Source organism: Vipera ursinii (assembly GCF_947247035.1).
Source record: "Vipera ursinii genome assembly, chromosome: Z".
Lineage (NCBI taxonomy): Eukaryota > Metazoa > Chordata > Lepidosauria > Squamata > Viperidae > Vipera > Vipera ursinii.
This window is the reverse complement of record NC_139517.1, coordinates 4039143-4061929: the sequence shown is the minus strand read 5'-3', so window position 1 is coordinate 4061929 and position 22787 is coordinate 4039143. Positions and strand designations below refer to the sequence as shown.

The 22787-nt window shown below is 46.3% G+C and overlaps 1 protein-coding gene across 1 annotated transcript in view; it reads right to left on the bottom strand.

The window, feature by feature from the left end:
- The window catches only part of PRMT5 (protein arginine methyltransferase 5), a 32471-nt gene extending 11081 nt beyond the window's left edge, over nt 1-21390 (bottom strand). The window contains exons 1-10 of the mRNA XM_083377677.1: nt 21211-21390; nt 13305-13423; nt 12436-12521; nt 11133-11267; nt 10395-10510; nt 7395-7444; nt 7154-7317; nt 4990-5151; nt 3967-4044; nt 1870-1928 (exon numbers count right to left, since the gene is read on the bottom strand). Of these exons, the coding sequence (XP_083233803.1) occupies nt 1870-1928; nt 3967-4044; nt 4990-5151; nt 7154-7317; nt 7395-7444; nt 10395-10510; nt 11133-11267; nt 12436-12521; nt 13305-13423; nt 21211-21368 (1127 nt within the window). The 5' untranslated portion in view covers nt 21369-21390. The remainder of the gene's footprint in view (nt 1-1869; nt 1929-3966; nt 4045-4989; nt 5152-7153; nt 7318-7394; nt 7445-10394; nt 10511-11132; nt 11268-12435; nt 12522-13304; nt 13424-21210) is intronic.
- Between the last annotated feature and the right edge of the window lie 1397 nt (nt 21391-22787).

Sequence of the window (22787 nt, the reverse complement as noted above, 5' to 3'; positions counted from 1 at the left end):
GTGGCTGGTCTCACTGCTTTTCGTTAAAAAGGGGAATTGGCGGGTGTGTTTGTGTGTGTCTGTGTGTGTGTGTGTGTAGAGAATGTGCTTAAAAGTGAATTCTAATTTTAAAAAAAGGTGACTTTTGCATTGGGGTATTTGCCCAGCTGCCCCTTTTATTTTAAAATGAGTTTGTCTCGGATCGCACAGCCGCCAGCCACGTAATGCTGGATGGAGCTGCGTGGTGTGATGTTGTGTTCCAGGGACTGGAAGGGGTCAGCAGGCAGTCCTCGACTTAAAACGACCACAACGGAGCCCCAAATTTCGGCTGTGGCTCAACGAGACGGTTGAGGGAATTTTGTCCCGTTTTTACCAAAGTCTTGCCAAAGTGGTTCAGCGAATCGTTGAACTTGAGCATGGAACACGGTCGTTAAGTGAATCGGGCTTCTCCCTCCCCCCCAATTGACTTTGCTTGCCAGAGGGTGACAAAAGGGGGAATCACGTGACCCCGGGAGGCTGTGACCGTCGTAAATACGAGTCAGATGTCAGGCATCAGAAACCCGATCACGTGACCGCGGGGGATGCTGCCACGGTCGTTAAGTGTGAAACACGGTTGTGAGTCCTTTTCAGTGCCGCTGTAACTTCGGTCATTAAAGGAACCGTCGTAAGTCGAGGCCTACCTGGGACATTATTGCTTTATTGCTGTAGAAAAAAAAGGATTAAAAATTGAGGGAGAAGCCACATTTCAGCTTATTATGGGTGGTCCTCGACTCACAACCCTTTTGTTTCATGGCCGTTTGAAGTTCAACGACACTGAAAAGGGGACATATGTCCAGTTCTCACACTTATGACCACTGTAGCATTCCTCCCCTCCCCCCCCCCCGGTCATGGGATTCAAATTTGGGTGACAACTGTCATGTATTTCCGGTGTTGCAGCAACCGGAGTCCCGAAATTGTCATTTGCAACCTTCCTAGATAGCTTCTGACAGGCAAAGTCAAGTGGGAAATCCAGATTCACTTAACGACCGCAGGAACTCATTTAACAACTGTGGCCAAAAAAAAAAAGGTAGTAAAATGGAATAGGACTCATTTAACAACTGCCTTGCTTGGCAACCGAATGTTTGGGTCCCACTGTCAACATAAATCGAGGACTACCTGTAGTCACTAATATTATTTAATCCAAGGGACCCAGGATGATTGACAGGTACCCTTGCATCCCTGATGCAGGTAGCCCACCCCCAGTGGGTCCGTTGTAATTTCGAACAGTTTCTGAGCAACTGGTCGCAGGTCAAGGACGGTAAGTCCATCGCAACTTCAAACAACTCCTCAGCAACCAGTCCCAAGTCAACTCCTTGACTTAGGACCGGTTGCTTAGCAACTGCTCGAAGTTACGACAGGCCTAAACGGAAGGGGTGTGTGTCTTACAATCCCTATTTGAAGACCTGAAGGTTCTCTCTCACAGTCATGTGACTACAATCTGGTTGCTTGGCAACCAGCCCGCCTTTACAGCCATTGGCAGCGTCCTGTGGTCGCGTGACCGCCTTTGACAACGATTTGCTCCCAGTGGTCGGCAAAACGGGCCCATTGCAAACCACTGACCACAGCAGGGTTCACTTAGTGACCACGGATTTGCTTAATGACCGCTGCAAAAATGAGAGAGTTTTACAAGCTTTGCAACTGACGACCATGATGGGGAGGCCTTCCATGATGGCTGTTAAGTCGAGGACGACGTGGTACACTTTTGTAGGAGGTCTGAAACGCGGCAAAGAGGAGGCAGATGTATCTGACACATTTTGTCAACCTACGTCCAAGGATTGTGAACACACACACACACACACACACACACACACACACACACAGGCCTGCCTCCACGTTGGGGTTCCTACTCACTGGACATTCGTCTCTTTCTCCGCGTCGGGAACACGGTCCAAGAGGCACCGGTATATCGCCTGAACAGAAAAAAGCAACACAACTTTAGTTTTCCCGATCTAGAACAGGGGTCCCCGAACCCCGGTTTGTGGACCAGTACCGGGCCGCGGCATGCCAGCAACCGATCCGCACAAACAAAACCCCATCCGCGAGATGCAGGCAGCATACAAAACCACGCACTCTCCGGTCTGCGGAAAAACCTGTCTCCACGGAACGGGTCCCTGGTGCTCAAAAGGTTGGGGACCTCTGGTCTAGAACAGGGATAGCCAACCTTGGCTCTTTTATGACTCATGGACTTCAACTCCCAGAATTCCTGAGCCAGCCATGCTCCACGAGTCATAAAAGAGCCAAGGTTGCAGAACATTGAGGGTCACACGAGCATTAGGGCTGCCCTCAAAGGGCCAGTTGCATAAGACTATGTATCGTATTCTTCACCCTATCAGCCTAACCCGTCTTGACTATTGCAACGCACTCTTCAATGGGGCAGCCCCTGAAGAGCATCCGGAAGCTCCAGTTGGTGCAAAAGGATGCAGGTTTTGTGCAGACCTCGGTTCATGCAAGCACCATGGGCATTCGCAGCCCCATTTGTATGAGTGTCGCGGGCATTCACAGCCCCGTTCGTGTGAGCACTCATGGCGCCACTCTCACGAGCAATGGGTTTTTGTGCACACGTGCGTGCATTTGAGCACACAAACCCTGTCCCCACAAAACCATCCCTTCATTGCCCCCTCCCCCAGCTCTTGGACGCCAAACCCCAAAAGGTTGGGGAAGGCTGTTATTGTTCTGTCCCAGCCTACTTGAGTCCTTGTTAACTCACTAGGACAAACCCCTCTTCCAACAAGTAGGCTGGAAGTGCAGGAAAAACAAACCCCTTTTAATATTACTTACAGACCTGCAAAATGTCCCCAAAACAAAGGCAAACAGAACACGATTCAAACCCGAGAATTGTTCACAGGCAAGGCAATCAGAACCTGATCCCACAAAACTGGAGTCCTTTGCAAATGGTTGCCTTCAGCAGCCAGCACCGCCCACACCTTCCCTTTTTATTATGCAGCCCCAAGGGGTGGCTTCTCAATGCTTTCTCCTTCACCCTTGGAGTCGCCCCATTGCCTCCCTCTGTCCTGCTCTTCTTGCCTGTCGGCGTTTGCGAGTATCTATGGCCGTGGTGGCGAACCTATGGGACGCGTGCCACAGGTGGCACGCAGAGCCCTCTCTTGTGGGCACGCGAGCCGTCGCCCCAGTCCTAACCTTTCAACTGGGATTTATAAAACCTTTTCGCTTTAGGCCTCTGCCGTCGTGTGCAAAAAGATTCAATCAATCAATCAATTTCAACCTCTCGCTGGGAAAAAAAAGATCTGGCAAAGTTGGAATTGATTGATTGAACTTTTTAGTCCCAGCCAGTCTGCCGTAGCCACCGCAGCCACGCCCACCCAATGGGCCTATCCCACCCGGCACCCGACAATACATAAGTGGGTTTTGGGTTGCAGTTTGGACACTCGGTCTCTAAAAAGTTCGCCATCACTGGCCTATACATAGGTTGTATATAGCATGTTTAAATGTGCATTATGTATGTGTACGCTTTGAGAGCAAGCAACTAAATTTCAGTTTTAATGTGTGCCATTGTACCCACAGTAAAAAATGACAATCAAGATCTATCTATCTATCTATCTATCTATCTATCTATCTATCTATCTATCTATCTATCTATCATACTGACCACCCGTCACCCAATGATACATAAGTGAGTTTTAGGTTGCAGTTTGGGCACTCGGCCATCGCTGGTCTACGATGTCTTCCAGCTGTGAGTCCCCAGAGTCTGACTCAGCTTCCCAGAACAGCTGGGCCTCAGCCTGAGAACGAGGGAAAGGGCCAGGGTCTTCATCAGATTGGAAGTCCCGGCACTCATCAGAACCTCTGATGGCTCTCCAGGCCCCCCTCCCCTCCTCCTCCGATTCCCCAGACTAAACTGCCGGGTCCACTGGCTGGCACGGAATCACAACAGTTATAGACTTTTTCATTATTTCAACAAATCGCCCCCTCTACCTCTTGAGAACTGACCTGCTGGTACTGGGAGTATTTGATTGGGTCCTTCTCGAAGACTTCGTAAGTCTGGGACTCCAGGTTGTCCATCAAGGGCTATTGGGATCAAGAACCAAGGAGAGGCGTTGGAATCGGGGATAATCCACAGAAGGCAAGGAGCAAATTGGCAGAGCACAACTTCCCTCCTCAATATTTGAGATAATTTTGAATACAGGCAGTCCTCAACTTACGACCGATACATTTAGCCAACGTTTGTTGTGACAGCGGCCCAGGGGGAAAAAAACCGACCCTTTTTCACACTTAACGACGGTCGCAGCATCCCTGGGTTCACGTGATCCCAATTCAGACGCTTGGCAACTGGTTCGTATTTACGATGGTCGCGGCGTCCCGGCGACCTTCTGACGAGCAAAGTCAACAAGGGGGAAGCCAGATTCGCTTCCCAACCGGGTTACTAAGATGTCAACTGCAGGGATTCGCTTAGCAACCGCAGCCGGAAAGGTCGTAAAACGGGGCAATTCTCAAGAGTTGTCAAAAGCTGTCTCGCTCAGCAGTGGAACGTTTGGACTCAGTTGTGGCCGTAAATCGAGGACTACCTGTAATTAAGGCATCGTCAAGATTGAGCCGGTCTGATGCCTGCTAGCTTCTAACGCTGATCAACTTGCCGTAGGAAATCGGGGAGGGGTAGAAAGTGAAGGGAGGAAACAGAATTCATGGACCGCGAGAGCCTGCGAGAACACCAAGGTCACTAGCGCAGGTGCTCGAAGGAGAAGTGGATTGTTCCCATAACCAAAAGAAACATTACTATTGGACAATGTAAACACCCAGCAGGTGGAGCCAAAGGGAACCTACTGTTTAACTAAGCAAGCTTTTGCGCAGGAAAACCAGAGCTGGTTTTGCTTCTTCGGTTCCGAGACGGTGTATCCCATAAAGTTTTACCTTTGGGGCATTTTAATTGCCTTGCAGGATCCTTTCCTTTGGGGACATTCCGGACCCCAAATCTTTCTGAGGTTCGGTCCAACATGCCAAGAATGGAAGACTCACCTGCAACGGAGACTGCAGGTAATCTTCATAACCTTTTGCAAAAAGCTCATAAGCGGAAGGAGGTGGGCGATTCTGGCTGAGATACTCCAAGTATTGCAAGTAAGAGCAGAATTCCTTTCCCGGATGGTGGTGGGCTCCGGTGATGATGAACTGCACCTCAAGCTGAGTGAGGGGGAAAAAAATAAGAGGTTCACAGCTTCCAGCAAAAAATAAAATAAAATAAAAATGCATGATTAATATATATATATATGTATATGTATATGTATATGTATGTCATGCCAGCCACATGACCACGGAGACGTCCTCGGACAAGCGCTGGCTCTTCGGCTTTGAAACGGAGATGAGCACCGGCCCCTAGAGTCGGAAACAACTAGCACGCATTTGCGGGGGAACCTTTACCTTTTTTATATATACACACATACACACACACATACATACACACACACACACACACAAATACTGCTCACAAAAATAAAGGGAACACTTAAACAACACAATGAATAGTTTTGTGTTCACTTTATTTTTTTGAGCAGTATATTTATTTATTTAGATTTAGATTTATATATATGTGTGTGTGTATATATACACACACACACACACACACACGTGTGTGTGTGTGTGTGTGTGTGTGTGTGTGTGTGTGTGTAAAAGTAAAGGTTCCTCCCGCACATACTCTAGGGTCCGGTGCTCATCTCCGTTTCAAAGCCAAAGAGCCAGCGCTTGTCCAAGGACGTCTCCGTGGCCATGTGACCTTCTGATCAACAGGCTCAGTGTCCTAACCCACTAAGCCACCGTGTCCCATATATATATATATATATATATATATATATATATATATATATATATATATGTATGTATGTATGTATGTATGTATGTATGTAGGTATGTATGTAGGTATGTATGTATGTATGTAGGTATGTATGTATGTATGAAGGGACGCGGTGGCTCAGTGGGTTAGGACGCTGAGCTTGTCGATCAGAAGGTCGGCAGTTTGGCGGGTCGAATCCCGAGTGCCGCGTAACAGAGCAAGCGCCTGTTACTCGTCCCAGCTTCTGCCAACCTAGCAGTTCGAAAACACGTAAAAATGCAAGTAGAAAAATAGGGACCACTACGGTGGGAAGGTAACAGCGTTCCGTGTGCCTTTGGTGTCTAGTCATGCCGGCCACATGACCACGGAGACGTCCTCGGACAAGCGCTGGCTCTTCGGCTTTGAAACGGAGATGAGCACCGGCCCCTAGAGTCGGAAACGACTAGCACCCATGTGCGGGGGAACCTTTACCTTTACCTATATATATGTATGTATGTGTATATGTATATATGCATATGTGTGTGTGTATGTATGATGTATATATGTGTATATATATGTATATATGTATATGTATCTGTATATAAAAATAGATGCGGAGAAGCAATCAGAGCAAGGAGAAAAGATAAGAACAGCTTTAAGCAGAGACGGGAGGATTATTTCTGAGTCACGCAGGCCAATTAAGCGCCAGACTTCTTTTTTTTTTTCATTTGCCCAACTTTTTACTTTTAGCTTCAAAATAATTGTGGGACATATACAGTTAGTCCTCGATTTACGACCATTCATTTATGAGCCGTGGCAGCGCAGTGGTTAGAATGCAGTATTGCAGGCTAATTCTGCTGACTGCCAGGAGTTCGATCCTGACCGGCTCAAGGTTGACTCTGCCTTCCATCCTTCCGAGGTTGGTAAAATGAGGACCCAGATGGTTTTTGTGGGGGGGCGAGGGGGGGAGGACAGTAGGCTGACTCTGTAAGCCCCTTAGAGAGGGCTGTAAAGTGCTGTGAAGCGGTATATAAGTCTTAAGTGCTATTGCTATTTCTAAACAAAAAGTGGTATACATTATCAGCATTTATTTATTTTATTTATTTTATTTTATTTATTTTATTTATTTATTTAATTTTATTTTATTTATATACCGCCCTTTTCCCGAAGGACTCAGGGCGGTGAACAGGGCAAATGTATAAAATACAAAAAATACAAAAGTTAAAAGGAATTAAACATTTGCCTGTTCTGGAAAAGAGTTGAGAAAAACTGAAGGATGGATGGATGGATGGATGGATGGATGGATGGATAGATAGATAGTGTCTGTGTATACCGAAAAGAGGACAAACCCAACAGAGGTTGGGGGGAAAGACTTACTTTAAGCAGGCGAAAGATCAGACGCTGATGCATCTTAGAAAGAACAGGAAACCCTTTCTTATTGGTTAAGAAGATGCTGGTGGGTAGGATGGCTGCTTTGATTGGCTCGCCCAGCCAGCGGTCGATGACGTGGTTGGATGGCAGGTCTGGACCCACCTCCAGCGCTGCCAAGAAAGGGAACAGAAAGTTGATCAGCGGGAGGAAGCGAAACGGCGCGGGAACTTCTCGTCTCGGCACTTACCCACAGCCACACGCTTGTTGTAGTCGCACAATGTTCGGAAGCTGTGCCACCTGCAAAAAAGAAGGGAGCGAATTGGGGCACTCAAGAAAGACCGGCCTTGCCCATCTCTCTCTCTTTCCCTCTCTCTCTCCCACACTCCCTACCTACCTCTCTCCCTACCCCTCTCCCCCACATTCCCTCTTTCTCCCTCTCTCCCTCTCTCTTTCCCACTCCCTCTCCCACATTCCCTACCTCTCCCTTGCTCTCTCCCTCCGTCTCCCACACTCCCTACCTACCTCTCTCCCTCCACCTCTCCCCCACACTCCCTCTCTCTCCCTCCCCCACATTCCCTACCTACCTCTCCCTCGCTCCCTCTCTCTCTCCCTCCATCTCCCACACTCCATACCTACCTCTCCCTCCCCTTCTCTCCCTCCCTCTCCCCCACACTCCCTCTCCCTCCCTCTCCCACTCCCTCTCCCTCCCTCTCTCCCACATTCCCTCCCTCTCCCTCGCTCCTTCCCTCTCCCTCTGTTTCCCACACTCCCTACCTACCTCTCTCCCTCCCCCTCTCCCCCATACTCCCCCCCTCTCCCCCATACTCCCTCCCTCCCTCTCCCACTCCCTCTCTCCCTTCCTCCCCCACATTCCCTACCTACCTCTCTCTCTCCCTCCATCTCCCACACTCCCCCTCTCCCTCCCTCTCCCTCTCTCCCTTCCTCTCCCACATTTCTTTCCTACCTCTCCCTCGCTCCCTCCCTCTTCCTCCCTCTCCCTCCCTCTCTTCCACACTCTCTCCCTCCCTCTCTCTCCCTTTCCCTCCCTCCCTCCCTCTCTCTCTCTCCCACACTCCCTCCCCCCTCTATCTCTCTCTCTCCTTCCCTCCCTCTGTCTCTCTCTTTCGCCAGGAAGGGCTCACAAAATTAGCAGGTGTGGGGTGACAATCGCCAGGAGATGACTCACTAATTGGAATAATAAGCAATTCCCCACTTCACAATCCTCACAATAGTAACAGATTTGTTGTTTGTGTTTCAAAGCTGCCTAAAAGTAGCGCCTCGAGGCCGTTTCCTCTTACAGAGGAAACACTCAAAATAAATAAACAAAGCTGTCGCCTTACAACCCACAATGGTGCCCGAAATGTCGGCTGCTAAGTGAGACAGGCTGTTAAGTGAGTTTTTGCCAAATTTTACGACCTTTCCTGTCAAGTGAATCGCTGCGGTCATTAAGGTGATCAGACGGTTGTTAAATGAATCTGGCTTCCCCAGGGACTTTGCTTGTCAGGAGGGTGCAAAAAAAGGGATTAACATGACCCCGGGACAGTGCAACCGTCGTAACTATGAACCAGATGCCAAGTGTCTGAATGTTGAGTCTGGGGATGCTGCAATGGTCGTTAAGTGGGAAAAACGGTCCTAAGTTTGTTTTCAGTCACTAAACGAACTGTTGTTAAGTCAAGGACTAACCTGTACTGTCAAATAGGAACACGTGGTTTTTAAGAGAATAATCCAAGGCCACATTTGACTTGACTTCTCTCTTGAGATAAATTATATTATAGTGGTGAATTAACTGAATTCAGCACTTTATTTCGGATCCAGCGAGACTTATTCCTAGGAATGCAAGTAGTCCTCGCTTTATAACCGTTCGCTTAGCAACCGTTCAAAGTTGCAACGGCACTGAACAAAACTGACTTACAACCGGTCCTCGTGCTTACGACGGTTGCAGCATCTTATGTGATTGCCATTTGCGCCCTCCCTAGCTGGCTTCCGACAAGGAAAGTCAATGGGGGAAGTTGGATCCGCTAAACAACAGTGTGATTCGCTTACCGGCCGTGCGAAAAAGAAGCCACAAAATTGGGTGCGACTCAACTTTGCCTAGAACCAGAAATTCTGGTTTCCCAGCTGTGGCCGTAAGTCGGGGACTACCTCTACAACTCGGTAGCTATTTGAAGTTCTTGAGAAACTTAATTTAACGGTTTGATTCGTCCCATGCAAGTAGTCCTCGACTTACAACCGTTCATTTAGTGACCATTCAAAGTTGAAATGGCACTGAAAAAGTGCCGTTTTCCACACTTACGACCTCTGCGGGATCCTGATGATCACGTGACCAAAATCCAGATGCCTGGCAGCCGATTTTCTATCTGTGACGGTCGTTGCAGCGTACCACGGTCACGTGGTTCCCCCTTTTGCGACCTCCTGACCAGCCAAGTCAACGGGGGAAGCCGGATTCGCTTAACGACCGGGTTACTTTTTTATTATTTTTTATTATTAATCATTTTTAATACTCCATGATTTTACTTTTTTATGAAAGCTCCAAGCACATGGATGACATATCATGTTCCCTTCCCTTCAGACAAACCTTTCCATACTGGCGTAGGAGTTATCAGCCAGTGGAACAGGCTGCCATACAAAGTGGTGCTATATTCTTCCTTGGAGGTGTTCAAAGAGGAACCTAAAAACATATTTATTTGAACAAGCCGGCCTGGTCTGATGGGTTTAGGGGTATTTTAATGTTATTGTATTAATGTATTGAATTGGGCTGTAATATTTAATATTTTTTAATTTTTGTATGTTGTATTTTATTGTATTGCCCTGTATACTGCCGAGAGTCCTTCGGGAGAAGGGCAGTATAGAAATTAAATTATTATTATTATTATTATTATTATTATTATTATTATTATTATTATTATTATTATTATTATTTTATTATAATTATTTATTATTATTATTATTATTTTATTATAATTATTTATTATTATTATTATTATTATTATTATTATTATTATTATTATTTGATTATCCACTGCAGTGATTCACTTAACCCCGGTGGCAGGAAACGTAAAAACGGAGCAAAACTCACTCAAAACAGCAGAAATTCTGGGCCCCAACCGTGCTCGTTGAATCGAGAACAATCTCGGCAGCTGAGTAGCTACTCAAACCCGCTTGAGCAACTTGATTTGATCGCTCAGTTCATCTCGTATTTCAAACATCGGCCAAACTTCCCTGGAAGAAAGACTTTTTTCTCACTTACCACTGCCAGGTCTTCTCCTCGCCCACGCAGTCGTCTTCCCCGGCCTGCAGGGCCTCGTTTTCAATCACATCATCTCTCAGATCTTCTGGGGCCAACAGCGGCACTCGCATCCAGAACTGGCGCGGGAGAAAGAAAAGGAGCCTTAAGTCTGCGGTGGATAGGTTTACACGTGTATGAATAATGCAGAGAATAACGAGAGTTGGAAGGGACCTTGGAGGTCTTCTAGCCCAACCCCCTGCTCAGGCAGGAGACCCTAGACCAGGGCTCTTCAAACTTGGCCCTTTTGTGACTTGTGGATTTCAACTCCCGGAATTCCTCAGCCAGGCACGCCGGCTGAGGAATTCTGGGAGTTGAAGTCCACAAGTCACAAAAGGGCCAAGTTTGAAGAGCCCTGCTTGTGGACTTCAACTCCCAGAATTCCTCAGCCGGCACGGCTCAGCTTGGAAAACTCTCCCTTTTCCCTCAGCGTGGCTGGCTCAGGAATTCTGGGAGTTGAAGTCCACGAGTCATAAAAGAGCCAAGGTTGCCTACCCCTGCTCTAAGAGTAATTGTCACATCCCTTGAAGTTATTTCTTGCTAAGATCGTCCCTGCTTTTGCTCGATGAGAAGAGAAAATAAATGTAAATTTAAATAGGAAGGAAACGACGTTATCAGCTCGGGCACCGTAGACGTTGTGCGGGTCTCTGGTTGTGGTGACATCTTATCTGAGACAGACGACAGATATCTCGCTGGACGTACCATGGAGGTGTGGTGGCCGGTATGGATGTGGTTACACAGGACACGTGCCAAGTTGGGGTGGTCCGCCTGGGTCAAGGGAATCAGGAAAGCGGGGAGGCCTAAATAAGCCCCGAAGTTCAGCTCCTCCAGCATGGCCTGCAATGGAAAAAAAAAAAATCAGAGATATTAAGATGACAGCTTGCAGTCCTGCACACTCTCCTGGATTTACAAGCCTTCGTTGAGCCACCGCTCAAAGTTGCCACGGGTGACCTAGGACCAGTGTTTCACCCTTATGACCGTTGCAGCATCCCCCACGGTCACGTGATCAACATTCAGAGGGCTTGGCAACTTGACTCGTATTTACGACGGTCGCAGCAGTCTCCCCGCGTCACGCGATCCCCTTTGGCGACCTTCTGACAAGCAAAGTCGGGGGGGGGGGAGCCGGATTCGGTGAACAACCCGGCAACTAATTTAACCACTGCAGTGATTCGCTTAACAACGGTGGCAAGAAGTGGTTTTGGCCAGAAACTGGAAGTAAATGCTGGTTTCTGGCAAATAAATAAATAAATAAATAAATAAATCGACACCGCGTTCATGTGAAGGCGTCGGCCGTACATCAAGGACCACCTGTATGCCTCCAATTCACTAATCCGGGGGTCTTCAAACTTGACAGCTTTAAGACATGTGGACTTCAGCTCCCAGAATTCCCTAGCCAGCCAATTGCCAACTTTTAAGACTAGTGGACTTCAACTCCCAGAATTCCCCAGCCAGCAAACTGCCAACTTTAAGACTAGTGAACTTCAACTCCCAGAATTCCTCAGCGAGCAAATCGCCAACTTTAAGACTAGTGGACTTCAACTCCCAGAATTCCCCAGCGAGCAAATCGCCAACTTTAAGACTAGTGGACTTCAACTCCCAGAATTCCCCAGCGAGCAAATCGCCAACTTTAAGACTAGTGGACTTCAACTCCCAGAATTCGCCAGCCAGCTGGCTGGGGAATTCTGGGAGTTGAAGTCCACTAGTCTTAAAAGTTCCCAAATTTGGAGATTCCCTTCTCTAAACTACTGTTTACAGTAGCTCTGAAGTGACTACAGCCATCATCTGTCAAAATAATTGTTTCTGACGCAAAATTAAATCCAGACTACATGTTCCCATCCTTTCCCATGCATTCTGTAACTGATTCTGAATCCATGGATTCAGAAGACTAGCCCAGTAAATTATATTCTCCGAGGTTATTCTTCGCTTCTTGTTGCCACCATACAAAAAAATGTGTCTGCATTACCGAAGCATCCACGATACGTCTTCCCTTGCCAAGGTCACTCACCGCCTCCGAATTCCTGCGAACTTTCTCCAGTTCGGAATCTGCCCGGATCCACGGCGATAGTTTTCCCACAATCAGCGTGTTCCAGTCTAAGGAGGAACAAGGTATTGGGTACGTTCGCACAAACATGGAAGTTGGTTTATGCTGGGAATGGTGTAGGCAGGTTAAAACCACCCAAATCACATGCTAGAAAAATCTGACTCGTAACAATGAATAATATCTGCGCCAAACCGACTTAATTAAGGATTCACCAGGAATTAAGCAATTCCACTATTTTCTCATTTTTAGTTTTTTTTGTTCGTGGTAGCACAAAACAGGCCAGGATTGTGTGTAAGTGAAGTTAGAAAAACAGAAAAGCCTTAATTAAGCTTCCCGGATCTCCAGGTACGTTTTTATAAATTACAGGTGAGCTGGGTGACTCTGGACCAATCAGAAGGAGATAGTGAGTTCTAGTCCCGCCTTAGGCACGCAAGCCAGCTGGGTGACTCTGGACCAATCAAAAGGAGACGGTGAGTTCTAGTCCCGCCTTAGGCACGCAAGCCACCTGAGTGACTTTGGGCCAATCACAAGATCATCTAGTCCCGCCTTAGGCACGAAAACCGGCTGGGTGACTTTGGTCCAATCACCAGGAGATGGTGAGTTCTAGTCCCGCCTTAGGCATGAAAGCCAGCTGGGTGAATTTGGGCCAGTCCCTCAACCCACCTCACAGGGTTGTTGTTGGAGGATGTGTTTGCAGCCTTGAGTTATTTGTGAAAATAATAAAGGCGGGATATGAATGAATGAACGAACGAATAATGAAAGAACATCCTGCAATTTTTTTGACCTCTATGTTTAGGGACATTAAGTGAAATCAAGTTTCCTGACGTTCTCACCTCTCCCGGAGAGTAATAGATCAGAGCGAGTCTGCGGTCCTGGTCGGTGTTTAGCTGGCTCCTGGAAAAATTCTCTTTTGTAGCGAGGATGGAAAATCGGCATGCAGAGAAAATCAAATCTACGGAATAGGTGGGGAGGGAGGGGGGAAAAAACCAAACAAACAGGCATGTGAAGACCCCGATGTTGGAAGACACAACGTGGCTGGCGGCATTTCCACAACAGACCCAACTGCAAACGAGTCAGCTACATTTTAGCTTAATGAGACTTTCAAAATGATAATAGTTTCTCAACCTTGGCCGCTTGAAGATGAGTGGACTTCAATTCTTAGAATTCCCTAGCCAGCCATGGTCTACACATCTTCAAGCAGCCAAGGTTGAGAAACACTGATATGTGATAACAAAGATGCATTGTGAAAAAAACCTTCCTTGACTAAGCCAAGGCTCTTCAAACTTGGCCCTTTGATGACTTGTGGACTTCAACTTCCAGAATTCCTCAGCCAGACACGCTGGCTGAGGAATTCTGGGAGCTGAAGTCCACAAGTCATCAAAGGGCCAAGTTTGAAGACCCCAGCTTGTGGACTTCAACTCCCAGAATTCCTTAGATAGCCAGGGCTGGCTGAGGAATTCTGGGAATTGAAGTCCACAAGCAGGGGTCATCAAAGGGCCAAGTTTGAAGACCCCTGCTTGTGGACTTCAACTCCCAGAATTCCTTAGACAGCCAGGGCTGGCTGAGGAATTCTGGGAGTTGAAGTCCACAAGTCATCAAAGGGCCAGGTTTGAAGACCCCCTGGACTAAGCCTTGGATAAGAACACTTCTGAATCTTCTACAGGTAGGCCTTGACTTGTGACCGTCATGGAGACTGGAATTTCTGTCGTATCTCATGACAGTCATAAGTCAAAGCATCCACATGACTTGGCTGATTTGATTATTTCTCTAGTGGTTGTTAAAAGAACATGGCAGTCAAAAAGCAAACCCCAATGGACCTCGGAGGTCTTCTAGTCCAACCCCTTGCTCAGGCAGGAGACCCCTATACCATTTCAGACAGGTGGCTTCCATTCTCTTCTTAAAAACTTCCAGTGTTGGAGCATCCATAACTTCTGGTGGCAAGTTGTTTCACTGGTTAATTGTTCTCACTGTCAGGAAATTTCTCCTCAGTTCTAGGTTGCTTCTCTCCTTGACTAGTTTCCATCTGTTGCTTCTTGTCCTGCCTTCGGGTGCTTTGAAGGATAGCTTGACACCCCCCCTTTTTTTGTGGCAGCCCCCTCAAGTATTGGAAGACTGCTATCATGTCTCCCCTAGTCCTTCTTTTCAGTAAACTAGACATACCCAATTCCAGTTCTTTATAGAAGTTGTGAATGCTCCAACACTGGAAGTTTTTAAGAAGAGACTGGACAACCATTTGCCTGAAACGGTATAGGCTTTCCTGCCTGAGGAGGGGGTTGGACTAGATGACCTCCGAGGTCCCTTCCAACTCTATTATTATTATTATTATTATTATTATTATTATTATTATTATTATTATTATTATTATTATTATTATTATATTGTTGTTGTTCTTATTGTTGTTCTTATTATTATTATTATTATTATTATAATCATTGTTATATATATAGAAGGGACGCAGTGGCTCAGTGGGTTAGGACGCTGAGCTTGTCGATCAGAAGGTCGGCAGTTTGGCGGGTCGAATCCCGAGTGCCGCGTAACAGAGTGAGCGCCTGTTACTCGTCCCAGCTTCTGCCAACCTAGCAGTTCAAAAGCACGTAAAAATGCAAGTAGAAAAATTGGGACCACTACGGTGGGAAGGTAACAGCGTTCCATGCGCCTTTGGCGTCTAGTCATACCGGCCACATGACCACGGAGACGTCCTTGGACAAGCGCTGGCTCTTAGGCTTTGAAACGGAGATGAGCACCGGCCCCTAGAGTCAGAAACGACTAGCACGTGTGTGCGGGGGAACCTTTACCTTTTAGTTATTATATATATCTTAGACTCCAGCCCCCTAATCATCTTTGTTGTTCTTCTCTGCACTCTTTCCAGAGTCTCAAAAAGGTCTTTTTTTAACATCGTGGCCACCAAAACTGGATGCCGAATTCCATGGCTGGCCTTACCCAACTAAAGCACCCCACCATTCTCCCTGATGGATTTCTTCTGCCGTGTACGGTCATTTCTCGTACCGAGGGCCATCTGACCTGCTGAGCTGTGAAATGTTAATTTCCCCACAGCGCGTTATTCGCCACTGCGCTGTCTCCTCCTTTCTAATGGCTGTTATTATTTGCACCGTGCCCGTTTCAGTTCTGCCGATCGGAACTGTAAAGCCTCTCTGAGCATTTTGTATTAATGGACAGATGGCGTAACGTTCATTCTAATCAGAGCAATCAGACAATCCTGATCGACATGCATTTACCAATATTTTTTTTAAAAAAAAATAAATAAATCTCCGAATGAAATACGGGTAACTCAGAACAGCTCAAATCCCGTATCCTTTTTTTTTTTTTTTTGGAAAAAATATCATTAAGAGTGACAATGACGCTCATCTCCAAAGCAGTTTTTTTTTAAAAAAAGATTCTTTTTCTTTTTTTGTTTTACGATAGCTCTTAAGACGCCTGGAACTGCCTCCAGACAAATGTTTATCCGCCGGAATTGTTTTGTTTTTCTGCTAACGGGCGGCCAAAATGCCTCAGATAAAAGATTTACGGACTGTAATTCCCAAATGTTTTCCGTCGGCTCCTCGAGGTGCCCTAAGATGTGGCTTTTTTTTGCTGAATCGAGAGTTGATCACAGCCACCCCGCTGCAAATGCACCCTGCACATTTTTTGGGGGGGAGATTACACTAAAAAAGAACGAGGGGGGGGGGGGACAACGGCCAGATGGACCGAAGAACTGGGCAGCCCAGGAAAGATTGCACAACTGCAAGGATCCGAAAGAGATAAGGAATCCAGGCTTTGAAATGGAATGTCAAATGCGAGAGTTTTGGGCTGCATCTCTGGAGCGAATCAGCCGCAACTGAAGTTGCAGATCACTGCTGGCCTCCGTGCCCAACAGGAACCCCCCCCCCACAAAGTGGACTTTGGGCCGTGGCTAGAACAACGAAACCAAACTCGGAGGGAGGGAGGAAAGAAGGTAAAAAAAGAGGAAGGAGAGAAAGAGGAAGGGAGGGGAGGAAGGTGAGAGACAAAAGAAAATAGGAAAGAAGGAGGGAGGGAGGGAGATGAGGAAGAAAAGAAGATAGAAAAGTGGAAGGAGAGGGAGGGAGGGAGGAAAGAAGGTAAAAAAAGAGGAAGGAGAGAAGGGAGAAGGGAGGGAAGGAGGAAGATGAGAAGAAAAAGAACATAGGAAAGAGGGAGGAAAGAAGAGGAGAAAGGAAGATAGAAAAGTAAAGGGAGAGAGGGAGAGTAGAAGAAAGGAAGGGAGGGAGGAAGATGAGAGACCAAAGAACAGAGAAGGGAGAGAGGAAGACGAGAAAACTAGGCAGAAAGAAGGGAAGGAGGAAGTTGAGACGGAAAAGAAATGAAAAGAGGGAGAAAGGAAGGGAGGAAGGAGAGAGAGAAAACAAGATAGAAAAGAGGAAGGAAAGAAGGGGAGGGAGGGAGGGAGGGGGCGAAGGAAGAATTTCATCTGCAAAAATCCGATCTGGCAACGGACTCCTGGAAATGCAGCTTGCCAATCACTCTATGACTGCAACACACTCACAACACGTTTACTGAATTCACCCTGGTGCCTAAAGCGTTAATAATAATAATAATAATAATAATAATAATAATAATAATAATAATAATAATAATAATGAGGAGGAGGAGGAGGAGGAGGAGGAGGAGGAGGAGGAGAAGAAGAAGAAGAAGAAGAAGAAGAAGAAGAAGAAGAAGAAGAAGAAGAAGAAGTTGGAAGGGACCTTGGAGGTCATCTAGTCCAACCCCCTGCTCAGGCAGGAAACCCTATACCATTTCAGACAAATGGCTGGCCAGTCTCTTCTTAAAAACTTCCAGTGTTGGAGCATTCACCACTTCTGGAGGCAGGTTGTTCCGCTGGTTAATTGTTCTAACTGTCAGGAAGTTTCTCCTTAGTTCTAGGTTGCTTCTCTCCTTGACTAGTTTCCATCCGTTGCTTCTTGTCCTGCTTTCAGGTGCTTTGAAGAATAGCTTGACTCCCTCTTCTTTGGGGCAGCCCCTGAGATACTGGAACACTGCTATCATGTCCCCCCCTCGTCCTTCTCTTCCTTAAACTACACATACCCAATTCCAGCAAACGTTCCCGATATGTTTTAGCCTCCAGTCCCCCGATCATCTTTGTTGCTCTTCTCTGCACTCTTTCTAGAGTCTCGACATCTTTTTTACATCGTGGTGACCAAAACTGGATGCAGTATTCCAGGTGTGGCCTTACAAAGAGGTGGGAGTTGATACAACACGTTAAGACCCTCACCAGCCTTCTTACATGGATCTCCAAAAGGCCATTTTATCCCAAAAAGATTTTGAATAGAAAGAATAATATATTCCCCCTATGATAATATATTATTATTATAACTATTGCTATTATTATTACTATTATTATTATTATATTACTACTACTACTTATCCCCTAAGGCAGGGGTCTTCAAACTTGGCAACTTTTAAGACTTGTGGACTTCAACTCCCAGAATTCCTCAGCCAGCCCTGAGGGCTGGCTGAGGAATTCTGGGAGTTGAAGTCCACAAAGTTGCCAAGTTTGAACAGCCCTGCCCTAAGGTGAGGACGACGTTTAGTCCTATAAGTTTCTACAGCACTATTTCTCAACCTCGGCAGCAAGGCTGGCTGGAGCATGCTGGGAGTTGAAGTCCACACATTTTCCAACTTGCCACAGTTGAGAAACGTTGTTCTGGAAGTTTCTACGCGCTTGGTTTTGGTTTTTTTTTTCCTGGAAGGCCTTTTGAGAGTTGATTCGGTGTAGGCCTTGGACGCAAGAAATGGCGCTGCTTATTCAACCGTACGCTGTTAATTCAGGGAGACCTCCGCTTGCCACAATCCATTTAGGGACCATTCCAAGTTACAACGGCCCTGAAAAAAAGTTTGACTTGGGACCGTTTTTCACACTTATGACCAGCGCAGCACCCCTCCCCCCAGGGTCAAAATTCAGATGCTGGGTAACTGGCTCACACTTATGACCGCTGCTGTGTCCCAAGGTCACTCGATTCGCCTTTTGCGACCTTCTGACAAGCAAAGCCAATGGGGAAGCCAGATTCACTTAACAACTGGATTACTAATCTATCCACCTGCAGGGATCCGCTTTAACCCCTCTGGCAAGGAAGGTTGTAAAATGGGGCAAAATTCACTTTAACAAAGGTCTCACTTAACAACTGGGGCTCCACTGTGGTCATAAACTGAGGACGACCCGCCTTACGTTGCTGCTTTGAATTTCGCACGCCACTTACGAGTTCATTTTGAGGTTCAGCAGCCAATCCGAGTCATAACTAATTGCCTTTTCTAATTTTTAAGTGCACAACTCTTATCTCCGTTAAATTATAAATCCATTTTGGCTCTGGCCCCCTTTTTTCAGCCACCACCAGAGTTAAAATCTGATATTGGAAATGTCTTTGCCCTGCTGTTGACCTAATCAATCGGTGCAATTTCCTCTTACAGCAACATAAATTTGCAGTGGGAGCTATCAACCATTTTATCTTTTGGCTGATCACCCTAGCCCTCCTCCTCACTGGGCAAAGATAGCATAAGACGGCCAACATAAGCAGACACCATTGGTGTCTGGAACTCACTGATCTCCTTCTCTCTCTTTTCTCTAACCCAGAATCACCCTCTGAGAACAGTTTACAGGAACCAGGTATGGCCAGTCTAATGAATAGAAGGGTGCGAGGGGAGACAGGATAGCCGTCTTCCAGTATTTGAGGGGCTGTCAGTGAGAGGAAGGGGGTCAACCTACTCTCCAAAGGTCTTGAGGGAAGGACAAGAAGTAATGGATGGAAGCTTATCATGAAGAGGTCCAACCTAGAAAATAAGGAGAAATTTCCTGACGGGGAAAAAAAAATCAGCGGAATGGCTTTCTTTCAGAAGTTGTGGATGCTGCACCATTGAAGGTTTTTAAGATTAGACAACCGCTTTGTCCAGGATGGTATAGGACCTCCTACTTAGGTAGGGGGTTAGACTAGAAGACCTCTAAGGTCCCTTCCAACTGTTTTTCTGTATTATAGCAGAACATGATTTTTCCTGGCAAATCTACTTAAATACACAATGATGATAGATAGATAGATAGATAGATAGATAGATAGATAGATAGATAGATAGATAATTACACAGACACAGTGGTACCTTGGTACTCAACTGCTTTGAAACTCATCCAATTTAGTACTCAGTGCATTTTGATGCTAAAAAATTTGTCCCGGTACTCATAATTTGTTTGGTACTCAACGCACAAGCTAGAACTTCTCGGTGTTGGATGCCTTGTGGTTCACTATATCATTCCTTACAGGAAAAATTTGCTTGGTACTCACTGTGAGGATAGGGATAGAATATGGAAGTGACCTTAGAGGTCCTTTAGTCCAGTGCCCTGCTCAAGCAGGAGAACCTATACCATTTCAGACAAGTGATTGTCTAGTCTCTTCTTAAAACCCTCCAGTGATGGAGCGCCCACGATTTCTGAAGGCAAGCTGTTCCACTAGTTAATTGTCCTCACTGTTAGGAAGAGCCTTGGTGGAGCAGTGGGCTAATGCCTCCTTAAGTAACACCAGCTGCCTGCCATTAGTGCAGGTTCGAGTCCCACCAGGCTCAAGGTTGACTCAGCCTTCCATCTTTCCGAGGTAGGTAAAATGAGGACCCAGATTGTTGGGGGCAATAAGCTGACTTTGTAATAATGCCGCTTGTGGGGGGCCGAAAGCCCTAATAATCAGGCATATACATAGGATGAAGGCTATTGCTAAGCACATTGATTTGTGCTTAGACTGTAAGCCACCCTGAGTCTTCGGAGAAGGGCGGGATATAAATGGGAATTTTTAAAAAAAGTTTCTCCTTCATTCCAGTTGCTTCTCTCCTTGACTAGTTGCCATCCATTGTTTCTTGTCCTGCCTTCAGGTGCTTTGGAGAATAGGTTAACCCACTTATTCTTTGTGGTAACCCCTCAAATACTGGAATACCGCTATCAGATTCCTCCTACTTTTTTTTCTCTAGGCTGGCCATACTCAAATCCTTCAGCCGTTCTTCAATTAACAATGAGTTCCAAAGTACCACTATAAATAGATAATGAATGGATGGATGAATGGAGGATAGAGGAGGGATGGACTGATAGATAAAACCTAGCAAGCTTTTTTTCGATCTCATTTTTGTCTTCCGAGGCAACTGTCACGGATCAGATGAACAACATAGAAGTTTGGTAAGTAAGTAAATTAAAAAAAAACTAAATCCATTTCAGCCTTACGGGTGTTATCTCACAACTGCATCTTCAACTCTCTAATATTTAAAATTGAATTTGAATTTTATTGAATTTATATACCGCCCTTTCCCGTAGGAAAAGTACCAGTATCCATCCCAGTCAACATTTCCCACCAATTTTGGAGGGAGCACTCTGGGAGATACATTTGTGAGACAGACACACAAAAACACACACAATACCCCCCCCCCCTGACTGTATTAGAATAACTCAGCTGAAGATCTCGCCACTTTAAAAACAAAAATGTTAGCCTCACTTCCAGGTGGACTACAACTCCCATCATGCCACGCTTTCTGGCAATGATGGGAGCTGTACTCCTAGTAGGTCTTATGGGGTGGGGGTCGATCTGGGGTCAGAGGTCATCCCAGGGGTGAAGATTACGGCCTTCAAGCCGGCCCGTGCCCTCCCCCTTCCCTCAAGTGACCCCAGGTAGGGGTCAGAGGTCATCCTGGCCCGAACGCCGCAGGTCAAAGGTCGCTGGCGGAGCACGTGGCTCTCCTCACCCTTGTCTAGCAACCGCCCCCAGGGTGCCCGCCACTTCTGGGACGCAGCTCAGGTCTCTCCCGCAGGAGACCCGAGCCACGCCGGCTGTCCCCGGCCCCACCGCGGGCGAGGCCGCCGCCGCCGCCGCCGCCATCGCCGCCGCCGTAGACGCCGCCATGGCACGCCGCACAGGGATCCAAGAGCCGGCTAGCCACGCCCCCTCCCTTCCTCGGACCGAACCCGCCAATCACGAGAGGCCGAAGCCGGGGCGGAGCCAGCGTGCGCCATGAGGAACCAATTAGAATCCACGCCGGGCCGCGGCTGGGGGGGGGGAGCGAGGCTTCCTAACTTGAGAAGGTGGGGAAAAAAAGCCATTTCCCATCATGCCTCTGGAAAGAGAACAAGCCCGGCTCTCTGTCTTGAGAGAATAGGGCTTTCCCGCTGTTGAGTTTCTATGAGGACTACATAGACCACAGTGCATTGCTCCCTACCCAACCGTAGAACTACACTTCCCAAGATGCACCGGTGTACCGACCAGAGCTTTGGGAGAAGCGCGGGCTCCCCTACTACAGTGGTGTATAAAGAAGATACTATAAACCCGCTGGTATGTCTGAGGGCCAGTGGCGCAATGGATAACGCGTCTGACTACGGATCAGAAGATTCTAGGTTCGACTCCTGGCTGGCTCGATTCAGACTTATGTTTTTTTTGTTTGGTCTTTATTAAAAAAATAAAGAAAAAAGCTGTATTTTCAATGCTTTGACTGTTTTTTTTCTTTTTTGTCTTGGTTTTTTTTTTGAGTTTTGAGTAACTTTGTTCTGATAGATGCAGACAGATATAGATATGACACGACACAAATATATATACATATACATATATATATGACATATATATATATATCACACACACATATATGACATATATATATATATATATATATATATATATATATATATATATACATATATATATGACATATGTATAACACACACACATACATACACACACACACACACACACACACATATATATATATATATGACATATATGTGGCATTTCCCAAATTTGAATTAAATACGAATCCTTTTTTTTTCAAATCAGAGGTTTTTTTTCAGAATCCTATGCAGGGTATGGAATTGTTCATATTCTCCAAAGCACCTGAAGGCAGAAGAAGCAGCAATGAATGCAAACTAATCACAGAGATCCAAGCTAGAACTAAGGAGAAATTTCCTAACAGTGAGAACAATTAATCAGTGAACTTCAGAAGTTGTGGGTGCTCCAAGACTGGAGATTTTAAAGAAGAGATTGGACAGCCATTAATCTGAAATGTTACAGAGTCTCATGTATGAGCAGGGGGTTGGACTAGATGACCTCCAAGGTCCCTTTATTTATTTATTTATTGATGGGATTTATATCCCGCCCTATCTCCTGAAGGACTCAGGGCGGCTCACAATACAACATATAATAAGTACATAAATCAAGATAAAATGAAAATTGAGAACATCAGTGCAATAAAAATTAGAGAATTTTAAAATGAATTAAAAATACTAAATATAAATTAATTGAAATGCCTGTCAGTCTAGGTCAGCTTGGTGGAAC